The sequence below is a fragment of the Choloepus didactylus genome, chromosome 7 (assembly GCF_015220235.1).
Source record: "Choloepus didactylus isolate mChoDid1 chromosome 7, mChoDid1.pri, whole genome shotgun sequence".
NCBI classification, from domain to species: Eukaryota; Metazoa; Chordata; class Mammalia; order Pilosa; family Megalonychidae; genus Choloepus; species Choloepus didactylus.
Window position 1 is genome coordinate 62,755,104 of NC_051313.1, and position 12,153 is coordinate 62,767,256.

Consider the following 12,153-nt stretch of genomic DNA (forward strand, 5'->3'; position numbering starts at 1 on the left):
ACATCTCAAATTGAATAACCTAATCAAAGGTCCTACCGACAACAGGTCTGCACCCACAGAATGGATTAAAAGAACAAGGCCTTTTCCTGGGGTACATAACAGCTTCAGATCAGCATAAGTGCTCTGCCACAGAAGCAGAAAAATCATGGGGTTTCCAGACCAGAAAATAAGCACACTGTTGAGTATGCTCCTCATAAAATTGACTTGTCAGTTTTGCTTTTGGAAACTTTTGACTCTTTGTAGGTGATGTGAAGAAGGTATCAGTTTGGTCATGAGTACCAATATTTTACTGCCTTTTTATTCTTTATCATTTGGAACTGTGGAATGTGATTTTGATGGAAGGAAGGACATTTTTAATCTGTTTAATTAGAGAGCATCTTGCTGAGAGAGGCTGAAGGGAAGCTTTATAAAGTGCTTATGTTTAGTAAATGCATGCAAGTTTTTTCTCCTACTTCACCTCAAGCCTTCATTTGGCTGTAATGACTTTGGTTGGCTCTGACTTACATTTTTTATTGCTGTTGACACAGGAGAAGGCTGCAGCTGAGATGTGGCAGAGTTATCTGGTCTTAACTGCACCTCTTTCACAACAGTTGTGTGAACAGCTTCGCCTCATATTAGAGCCTACCCAGGCAGCAAAGCTGAAGTAAGTCTCCAGTTGGAAGATGGCATGTTGCTAATTCGGTTGAACTGGTTCTGGTTGTCATCTCTGCCACAAAGGCACTTGGTGCAGTGCTCCTTACACTGTTCTTGTGTTGTTACTTCTGTCATAAAAGTTTCTGTGATGTTTGATATGAATGCAAGTTTCTTTTCTTCATTAATATCTGATGGGAAAATTGGCTGAGCCTTTCCAAAAACCTTCAGGGTGTGCTTGCCACATGTATTGCTTACCTAGATCTTTTCAAAGATGTTTCTGAAATCACAATTCCTGAAAAAAAAAGATAATCCAAGACTTAATATTCAAACAATTTTTCCTTAAATTTTAAATGTGTCTCAGTTTTTCTGGAGGCAGCTAATTATTAGTAGAACATGTCCAAATTTTCTGGCTGGTGGAAGATCCTGGCCCTTTATCCTCAGTTGACAATAACACTCATTGTGTCCAGTTCCTAGTTACTTGATTTTGTTTATAAGGTATTATTGCTGTGATTTTGTCTTTAATGAAAATTGAAGGAATGAGCAGTTGTTAAGTAATTTTTGCTCCTTTTTGGATAAACTTAATAGAGGAGACTATCGAACTGGGAAGCGACTGAACATGCGGAAGGTCATTCCATATATTGCTAGTCAGTTTCGGAAGGACAAGATCTGGCTTCGAAGGACCAAGCCCAGTAAACGCCAGTATCAGATTTGTTTGGCCATTGATGACTCCTCGAGCATGGTGGACAACCATACCAAACAGGTAAGGAAGGAAAATGTAGAGAGAACTGTAGCAGTAATATGATAAGAAATTAACACCAAACCATTTTTCATGGGCCAATTACTGTTATAAAAGTGAGGTGGCAACAACTACTTTGAAATACCAGTTAACCTATTTTGAGAATGTGGTACCCTGTTTGAGAATGCCTAAAATTTAAAAAGAATTCAGAAGGGTGATTTTTGGATGCCTCAAATATTTTGGCCCCTGACTTGTAGTAGGTCTTTAAAATTGTAGTTTTCTATCTTAACCCTACTATGCACTATTGTCTAGTTAGAGAATAAATAAATCTGACAGCGCTTATTTTCTATAAAATGCAAGTATATCACATTAATTCTTTAAAACTATGTACTACATAGTATTTGAAACATTTGATTTAAAAAACTGTATTCAGTATACTTTAAGTCTGAAATTATCTGATGAGGATTACTTATAATACCACCGTTACAGACACTGAAGAGTTTGTTGTTTCTGAGAGTGATGCTGTTATCCAGCATGAGCCCGTGAGCAACCTAAAATGTTTGTTCTATTGGAAAAGGTTAGAGTGTACCCTCTGAACCAACTCCCCCACCACTTAACTACCACATGACGTTGGGCAACTTACTTACTTCAGAAAGTGTCATTTTCATCTTCTAAAAAATGAGGATTTATAACAATACCTATCTCACAGAGAGTTAGTATGAGGACTCAGTGAGAAAATGTATGTAGAGTGCTCTTTTTGGTGCCTAGTACTTGGTATCTGTTCAGAAGATGTTACTAAAATTATCATCATCTTCTTGGAAAGAAAATTTTAAAAACTTTATGAACCAGATTTTCCAAGATCACTTTTATTAGATGATGTCTAGAGCAGACCCTTCCTAACAGTGTGTAGAAGGATGATGCAAATGGATTTAGGGTGTCAGCATTTGTGGTACTAGGCAGCCTCAATGATGTTCCCAGGTGCCATACAAAAAATAACATTTTCTGTTGGAATCTTGATGTGAAACGGGTTGGAGAGGCATTGGTCTAGAGCACCGGAGGATATTCTCATTGCTTCAACTCTTAACCTTCTTTTTCACAGCTTGCATTTGAATCTTTGGCTGTAATTGGAAATGCTCTAACCCTCTTGGAAGTGGGTCAGATTGCAGTGTGCAGGTAAGGGCATGTTTTAATCCCACTGGGAAAATCCTTTCCACAACCCTGTTTTGTTATTTTGATCATGACAAACTCACTTTGTGTCCCCACCCCTCAGTTTTGGAGAGTCTGTAAAGTTGTTACACCCATTCCATGAGCAGTTCAGTGATTACTCGGGGTCCCAGATTCTACGGCTTTGCAAATTCCAACAGAAGAAAACCAAGATTGCTCAGGTATGCTTGCAAAATCAAATGGCTCTGCAGAGTTAAACTGGCATAGGAGGGATGATTTTTAGCACCCCCCACCCCCACTCAAATATGGTATTAGGGCAGGAAAATTTATAATACAGTATATTCCTAAACTGTAGCCTGTGTTACAGGCTTCTTTGGTATTTTTCTTTTTTTCTTTTTTTTTTAAAAAAAGGGTGACCGCTTTTTCTCACTTCTTCAAAAATCATTTGACTTTTCATCATTGACTTTCTGAGAGGCTTGAAGCATTTTGCAAAGACAAACCCATCTCCTAGTACCCTTATCAAGGGGTCAAGGCCAAATTCTCCCCCATATTTAGACTATAGAAATGATGTGGGAAAAGCCAATGACTTGCACAAGATGACAAAAAGTCCAGAACAGAGCATGGGATATAATTCTGTTCTCCTGATTCCTGCACTCATTTGGCCTCTTTTCTTTAGGTTGCAATGGACATTTTATGTTTTCCTGCTTTCTTCTTTTGTTTTTTTCTTATCTTGAAAGAAGACAGGTGTTTGGTTTATTTGGGTAATTACTGAGTTCTTATCCCCCAAGGGGAGTATTTTTTTTTTCCTTTGGGGTGTCTTGCAGAGCACCAGTGAGGTGTATAACAGAGACCAGTGCTTGAGAATGCCAGCACCCAAGGGTAAATGCCAGAAACAGTACTGCATCTTCATCCTTTACTATAGGTAGCTAGAAGGGCAGTTTGATTGCCCATAGACCTGAGAATGGTTATCTTAAGATCACTTGAGGGTCAGAGGTAATTTCAGTCTGTATGACAATGGGAACATAAAATAGTTATCTAATTATCTATTTCTGGCTCTGGTTTAGTTTCTAGAGTCCTCAGCCAGCATGTTTGCAGCTGCTCAGCAGCTCTCGCAAAACATCAGTCCAGGTAAGCTGAATTCTTTCCTCATTACTAACAAAATGCTTTCCTGTTCTGTGTTTGCAAGCTCTTTGTTTCATCTCACTATACCCTATCACCATTTAAAAAATTGTATGCTCTACAGGAAAAAACATAAATAGGACAAGAAGAGGTATTAGGCATTGATTGAATTTTTTACTCGATTATTCATTCATCCAAAAATTTGTATTGAACTCATACTCATGAGGCTTATTATCAATGGTGAATTTAATGCTAGTACATACTTGTTTGATAAAGTTCAGAGTTGTGAAAGAAAGAAGCAAGGTGTGTGGAATCGAGTTCAAAGACTATTCTGTAATACCTGTTAAGGGGGAGGGGCTTAAACAATGGGAATTTATTGGCTCACAGTTTTGAGGACAGGAGAAGTCCATGATCGAGACATCAGCACGGCTATGTTTTCTCCCCAAAGTCTGTAACATTCTGGTGCTGGCTGCCGCATTCCATGGGGTTCCTTTGCTTGCCTCTCTCCCTCAGGTCACATGGCGATGTCCTCTCCTTTTCTGTGTCTGCTCTTATGGTTTCTGTTGACTTCTCACTCCTCCACATGGTTTTCTCTATTATTCTGGAATATTTTAATGAAAAAAAGAGCATGAAGGGGCACAATTAAACAACCAGATAATCCACCCATGATTGATGTAGGGCTTGAAACACACCAATTCTTTATCAAACTCTTTCCAGAATCAACGAATCTTGATTATATGCAGAAGTTTCCTGTTTGAAGCAGGTCTGGCACCTCTTGTAACATTTGCTAAACTTCCTTGAGAGAGAGAGAGGGAGGTGAAGAGGAGAAAAGAGGGAGATACAGGTTCAGGCACTATAATCTGTAGCTGGCAACATTATATAGCTAATTTTTAAAAAAAAACATTTGTTATTCAATGTTTATTATTATTGTTCCCATTTAAGCTTTTGTTTAAATGCATCAGTTTCAAGAAAAATATTAATAAATATCAGGTACAAGGAATTGACAAATGTCTGAAGGTGATACACAATTTAGAAGAGACAGTTCCAGGTGTCTGATTTGGATGTTTTCTTCTAACAGCTTACTCAGTACTGTCATTTTTATAGTGCATAGCCATAAGCTTGTGCTTTAATTCTCATACATGTTGCTCGTTAATGAAGTTGTCCTACATCTGACATTCTCTGAAACAATATTGGGAAATTCTGCTTTATTGACGGACGCTTAATATGTCTTTGTCTGTACAGCCTTATTTCTGACTCAGGGTATCTTAAGTAAAAAAATCTAATCACAGGCTCCTTTGGTCTGTGCCCAGAATTCATCTGTTTCAGAGATCTGTTTGGTTTTAACAGTACAGAGAAAGCCTATACTAATCCATGTTAATATGGGTAGTTTTGAGTTGTTAAAAATGGATTTTTTTTTTTCCTTTTCTTCTTCTCACGTTTTACTACAGAAACTGCACAGCTCCTCCTGGTTGTCTCTGATGGACGAGGTCTTTTCTTCGAGGGCAAAGAAAGAGTCCTAGCAGCAGTTCAGGCGGCCCGGAATGCTAACATTTTTGTCATTTTTGTTGTGTTGGACAATCCCAATTCACGGGTGAGTGACTGTTAAAAGCCACCTTTTCAGGGGAGAAAGTGGTGATTCCCTTTAACCAGTTCTATCTGAAATACAGCCTGGGTTGCGCCAACATACTTGGAACACCCAGCATTCAGAGCTCTGCCAGGCAGTCTTCCAGACACTTGCTAAGTATTTTCTCATTTAACCTTCGCCATAAGCCAATGAGGTAGGGATCATTTTGACAGATGAAGGACAGAAGCACAGAGAATTTTGAGGTAATGAATGTTAGAGCCATATTGTGGCTGATTCTGGAGAACATCCTGTTAACCACTACATTGCTGACCCTTACTTTGGTGGGTCCTGAGTTTTCTTTATTCCACATCATTGCAATCATTGCAGTCTTGAGGATGGGCCCTGTCCACTTGGAAATTGGGGACCAGCCTTTTCCACACTTCCCTGTCTCTGAGCAGTGTCCTCCTCGCAGCAGGAAACATCAATAAGGCGAGTGACATATGCCCACAGGACAGTTCTGTCCCAGGGGTAGGTGGTCTGTACTGGTTACCTGAAGGCCCTGATAGCAAGGTGACAATTAATGTGAATTATTCCATTTAGAGAATGGGAAACCCTATTGTAGGGAAATGAGGTTTTCTTGGCCACTCCATTCCTTCCCTTCAGTGCCCATTCTCCTGGAAGGGGGCGTTCAAAGAGATTTGCTGCCTTCTTCATTAGAGTTCTGAAAATGCTGTTTTACTTAGTGTAATAAAAAGTAGTTTTATATGCAGAAATTGAATAAAGGGGATTTTAAAATTTTCAGCAGAAATGATCATAGAAGAGTTAGCCAGTGTCACTGATTTTCTTCATTTTTTTTTCAAAAATGTCTCTTGTTGACAGGATTCCATCTTGGACATTAAAGTACCAATATTTAAAGGACCTGGAGAGATGCCTGAGATCCGATCATACATGGAGGAATTCCCATTCCCATTCTACATAATTCTTCGTGATGTGAATGCTCTTCCTGAGACGCTCAGTGATGCTCTTAGGCAGTGGTTTGAGTTGGTGACGGCCTCTGACCATCTTTAGAACAGAAAGAGGCCAAAGTGAGACTTTTTATTTCAACCACAGCCAGAACGTCAAAATTCTTATCCAGGTGTTCCTATTTGAACAATGGTTTCTGAACTCACAGCTCTACAATAGGATATTCATTTACCTTTTACTTAGATCTGACATAAAAATTCATTCACGGCTACAGAAAATTTTATTGCAGTGTACATTTTTATTTGCAACATGATTTTAGTTAGGGTTTAGAGAAAGCTCTTTGGCTTCTGCTTTGCCTAGGCTAAGGTTCTTATAACAACCTGAGGCAGGAAGGAAGCAGATGTGGCAGATGTCAAGTCTTGGGTACCATGGGGAGAACTATCCCACGGCCTGTCTTAGAAGCCCCGGCCCGAGAGAGGCCACGCCCCATGCTTTCCTTTCTAGGGATCCTGGACATTGGCCTTGAGATGCTGCCAGAAATCTGGGACTGTGCCAGTCCTAGGGACAAAAGGACCAAAGGAAGCTGCCCTTTCACCCCTGCTCTAAGGCTTTGTCTTGCCAAGCCTACAGTGTGTACCCAAAAGCTGTTAGATGGTTGAAACAGCTGCACTTTTCTAGAGTTTGAGTGTGCATTTTATTATCGTGCTTGATGTGAGAGAACTACCTTCTCTTAGAAGGTAGGGTGCGTGTGGTGTGTGTGTTCTCGTAATGCAACCAGACTTCATGGGTGCCCAGGCGAAAATGGTCCTTGGGCTGTGTAAAAATGAAGTGGCTTTTCAGTGTCCTCTTTCACATATGCTGCTTCGGGAGACTATGCAATGATGAAAAGATGATTTTTCTTTGTTTATTTCATTCTCTCAGTGCCATAGTTCCTGTTGTTAATAGTAATTTATTTCTTTAGTTCATTTTTTTTTAGGTGAAAAGTCATTCCTTACACTGCTTTCAAGCTGAACTGAGCCAGTCTCATTCTGAAAAAGAAATGCTGTGCCCAAGAGAACTAAGCAGCTATATCTTTTAAATTTTTTCCACTTAAAAATACATTAATGATTTTTAGACAGTTTTTACTTGGCCAGAAAGCAGTGTCTGAATACTTGAAACTGTGTGCTGTGTTCTATTTAACGTCCTGATCATCAGAATGTTCTTTTGTAGGCAACATGCCATGACGTGATCACCTGTCTCCATGTATGTTATCAAAGTTTCACTGTGAAGTTTGCCACCCTTTTGAGGTGGCCATCAAAGACACAGATTGCTTGTTGTTTAACCAAGTGTCCTAAAGCATGTACCTGAAGTTTTATCATTATTTTTTATTCCAAAAAGCTATGCAGCTTATATTCTGAAAACTATTAAAAATATACCACTGTTGATGTAATTTGTGGCCATTCTTGATGGAATCCGACAAAGGCGTATAAAAGGTAGGCTAGGGGAGAAATCTTGTCTGCTTACGTCTGTCAGCTTTCTCTAGTTCATGCTGTGGTAATATTATTCCACCGCATCAGTGGCTTCCTACAGGAAGGGTCTGTTCTCACCTGTGTTCAAATTCGTGGTTGGTGAGCTCCAACTCTCCTTCATGCCCTCTTCATTCCAAGACCAAGGTTAAAAGAATAGTCTCTGTCTGTGACATGATGGGTCATATAGATTCTATTTCAAAATGGCATAAGTCCCTTCCACTCACATTTCACTGCCAAAGCAAATCACGAGGGGCAGGCGGGAAATCATTCAGCAGGAATGGGTCTGGTAGATAGATTAATAATTATGACTATGATACAGTCTGTCCTATCTACCTTTAATTGACAGGAATGTCTAAGCCAGAGCTTTCCAACTGGTGTGCCAAGTTGGTGATTCCCTTGGCCCTGGGTTAGCTCACAGAGTCTGGACCTGTAGGAATTCTACTGAGGAAGTTACTGCAGCAGATACCCCACAGTGCCATTTTCAATTTGTGCTGGGACAGGAAAAGAGTTGGGAAGCACAGGAGCAGAGTCATTGGTGATCTATCAGGAAATGATGGGACCCAGGAGAAGCATGACATAACTAAGTCACTAAGAAGAAGTTAACGTGGATCTGGCTTGCTGTCCCCTCCTGCTGTAGGGAAGGGGCTTGCAGCAAAGGAGAGAAATCAACTTGCCATGTTGAAGCCAACTGTATTCCTCAGGTTTTCCTGTCTTTCTTTCTCTGACAACACATTCTTCCTGACAAGTAGATAAATGCTGACATTTAGGAACGAGCGGCAGAACACAATGTTCTTCAGGCTCTCTTTTTTAACAATCTCTCTCACTCTGTACAACTTCACTGCCCCTGTGGCCTCAATTATCATCTAAGCAAAAGACCTGCAAATAGCTCCATCCAGAGGTCCATCAGGGCCACTCTGGTATTCTCAATTATATTCAGATATTTGCTGGAGTTCTACCTGGAGTGACAGACTCTTCAAACGCATCATGTTTAAAATGCAATCTATGTTCTAATTCTCTCCATCTGGTTGACCACCCCAACAGCCACCCAGTTCACAAACCTGGAGCTCAACCTACACATCTGCCTTACTTCCCCTTCTCCACATACATCCATACCTCAACCAAATTAATCATCTCATCCAATCTAACGTGGACATATATCCTATCTTTTCTTCCTATCTCCTCTCCTCTGACTCCACTGTAGTTGGGGTTCTTAGGCATAGATTACTTTCATGCTATCTCAACTAATCACTTTTTTTTGTTTCTTTACTTAATCCTACATGTAACATCCAAGGAGATCTTTTTATAATCTCTAGCTAAAAAACCCCTCATAGACAACAAACAGAATGGGAGAAAATAGTTTCAAATCACATATCAGGTAAAGGTTTAATATCCAAAATATATAAAGAACTTCTTTTACAAAGCAACAACAAAAAGACAACCCAACTAAAGAATGGCCAAAGGCCTTGAATAGTCAGTTCCCCAAAGAAGATATACAAATAGCCAATAAACATGTGAAAAGACACTCAGCATCATTAGCCATTAGGGAAATGCAAATTAAAACAATGAGATACCACTTCACCTACAAGGATGGCTGTTACTTAAAAAACAAAAAAAAAAAATGAGTATTGAAGAGGATGCGGGGAAATTGGAACTCTAGTGCATTGCTGGTGGGAATGTAAAATAGTACCATCATGTGGAACACAGTATGGTGGTTACTAAAAAAGTTAAGTATAGACTGGCCATTTGACCCAGCAATCCCACTTCTAGGTATATACCCAAAGAGTGAAAATAGGGTTACGAACAGAGACCTATTCAAATGTTTATAGCAGCATTATTCATGATGGTCAATGGCTGGAAACAGCCCAAGTGTCCATCAACAAATGAATGGATAAAACACGGGACATAATTTGGCCATAAGAAAAAATGGTGTAAAGAGAGAGCTGCAACATGGAAGAACCCTGAAAATATTATGCTCAGTGAAATAAGCAAGACACATATGGACAAAAATTGTGTGGTATCATTTATATGAGATGACTAGAAATAGCAAATTCACGGACAGCAGATTAGAGGTTACTGGGGGAGGGAGGAGGGAGAAGAAAGTGCGTTTGTAAAAAAATATATAAAAAGTTTTAAAAATACTAAGAGATGAAAAAGCACATTAAAATGATGAAAGAATTTTTCACAATGCCAATACGTTACAAATCTATATACACCAACAAATATCACTATACCATATGTAAAGCAAAAACAAAAATAAATGAACAAACCAGTACCACGCAATGTAAGCTCAACTTTCAGCCCACAGAACATCAAGTAGGTTAAAACAAGGAGAAAATGTGTATGCTTAAAGTACTTAATATTTATACCTAAACATACGTGTATATAATACATATATAATTTTCAAACTATATTCTTTAAAACTTTTTTCAGCGTGCATGCCACATTTACCACAACTGGCTATATATCAAGCAAAGAAGAAAAGCTTTATGAATTCCAAAATTTAGATTATTTTCTATCAGAAAGCAATAAAACTAGAAAGTAACAGTCAAAAATATTTATATGCCCCCTCCCTAACTACAGACAAAAAAAATGTCAAATAGTTACCTCCTGTTTCTAAGTTCAAACTTTGGAGTTTGTTGTTTCATATTTTTGTGGAATATACAATACCTTGGTATTTAGAGTCCTTTAAAACATAGAGAATGGTGGAAAGATTAAAAATTATTTTTACAAAAAATGTGTAACAATGTAAAAAGCAGAAAAAAATTGGATCCCCCTCCCAAAAAATAAAAGTGCTCTCCAGAGCTCCCTGCTGTGAGGGGGCACTATTCAAGCTTCTTAGCAATGACCTACATAAGGCTCTTGCAACACTCTCCTGACTCACCTCTCCCAGCCTCCCTACCACATTGTATGATCTGGTCACAGCTGACCACCTGAGTTCCTGGAATCTGCCAGTGTTCCATGTGCTGTCTGGAATCCTCTTTCTTACCCTGCCTGCCTGACTAAAACCTAGTTCAGGTATGCCCTCTAGGAAGAATGAGCTTCCAGTGTATGAAGCTTGACATTGTAGTCCGTAATACCTCCGTGGACTGACTACACTGGATATGTCTATGTTTCCCTGTTGAAAGTGTGAGCCTGTGAGGACTGGGAGCATACATATGACTGTATTACCACTGTCTAGCAAGAATGAATGTTTCTGGATGGAAGAACAAAATGTAAAAATGTTGATTATCAAATGTTAATTTGTAGATTCAACACTATTTCAAAATTCCAATAAAGATCCAAATTTGATTCGGAGGGAATGATCTAAAGGCATAAAAAGAGCATATTAAACAATTCTCATAAGAAACTACAGGGGAGTAGTCCTGCCACTTAATAAAACATTACAGCAATAAAAATTAGAAACATGAAGCTAGCCCAAGAAGAAAAAATACTGAACAGATTACTCAGACCCTAAAAGAATTTACCATATGACCAAAAAGGCATCATAAAGTCCAGGAAAAATAACGGCTTAATAAATGTTGAAATTACATAATAAAATTAAAACTGAACAAGTAAAAAAAAAATAACAAAGCTCTGACGGGGAGAAAACATTGTATAGAGACTTAAAGCTTTTGAGTGTACAATGAAAATGAAAAAAAATAAGTTAAACAATATAGTAAACAGCTCATATGAGATTAGAATAAAAATCCTGATCATAATAAATGGACCAAAGTCACGAACAGACAAACTGCCAAGTGAAGCTAAAACCAAGTGGTGAGGGATATTTACACCAGTAGTAAAAGAAAAAAGTAAATCAGCAATAAATTGCTATTGCTAATCTACCAGACAAAATTTGAAAAAGATAGAATTGACAATGGTCATGAGTTCAGCATCACTCACACAAAACCTGGTAATGTTCAAAAGAGCTAAGGATTGCACAGTACTTTTATGTGCCAGGTCCTGTTCTGAGTGCATTACATATGATGGAACAACTCTATGAGGTAAATGCTATTATTTCACTCCACAAGCGAAAAAACAATCGCTGAGAGGTTAAGAACAAAGCCAGGAAGAGGAGGGCACCCGGATTCCAATAGGCAAGGCAGTTTGGATCCAGGACTCAAGCGCTTATTGGCTGCATTTTAATTCGATATAATCCTTTTTGGGAAAGTAATATGGAGAAGATTCACTAACCTTATCTAGTGATATAACTTAACCGTATGTGCTGTGTGCCGGAGGATACAATAACTACGAGGAAATAAAAGCCTGAGGAGTTTAGTTCCTAGTTATTAGTGATGAAAAGCGTTCAAAACTGCAATAGGGCAGCCATTTAAAGCCCATTACAAATGACGACTAACAGTCCGGGAAAATGCTTGCCTTGGAAAAGACCAAGGTGAAAACGAGGAGTGGAAATACGGGTGTGTGTGTGTGGAAAATTTAAAAGTTAACACTTTTAACTTTAGAATTACAAACGTTACACATTTTTAAAA

At 38.8% G+C, this 12,153-nt stretch overlaps 1 protein-coding gene and 1 long non-coding RNA gene across 3 annotated transcripts in view; one reads left to right on the forward strand and one right to left on the reverse strand.

Moving 5' to 3' along the window:
- MDN1 (midasin AAA ATPase 1) overlaps positions 1-7,608 on the forward strand; it is a 197,052-nt gene extending 189,444 nt beyond the window's left edge. For both annotated transcript variants that reach the window (XM_037843494.1, XM_037843495.1), the window contains exons 96-102: positions 528-643; positions 1,219-1,393; positions 2,469-2,542; positions 2,640-2,754; positions 3,598-3,661; positions 5,101-5,243; positions 6,096-7,608. In XM_037843494.1, the coding sequence (XP_037699422.1) occupies positions 528-643; positions 1,219-1,393; positions 2,469-2,542; positions 2,640-2,754; positions 3,598-3,661; positions 5,101-5,243; positions 6,096-6,284 (876 nt within the window). In that variant the 3' untranslated portion in view covers positions 6,285-7,608. The remainder of the gene's footprint in view (positions 1-527; positions 644-1,218; positions 1,394-2,468; positions 2,543-2,639; positions 2,755-3,597; positions 3,662-5,100; positions 5,244-6,095) is intronic.
- Positions 1-12,153, reverse strand: part of LOC119539756 — a 12,701-nt gene continuing 548 nt past the window's right edge. Inside the window, exons 2-3 of the long non-coding RNA XR_005217929.1 lie at positions 4,038-4,253; positions 1-925 (exon numbers count right to left, since the gene is read on the reverse strand). This is a non-coding gene — a long non-coding RNA (uncharacterized LOC119539756). The remainder of the gene's footprint in view (positions 926-4,037; positions 4,254-12,153) is intronic.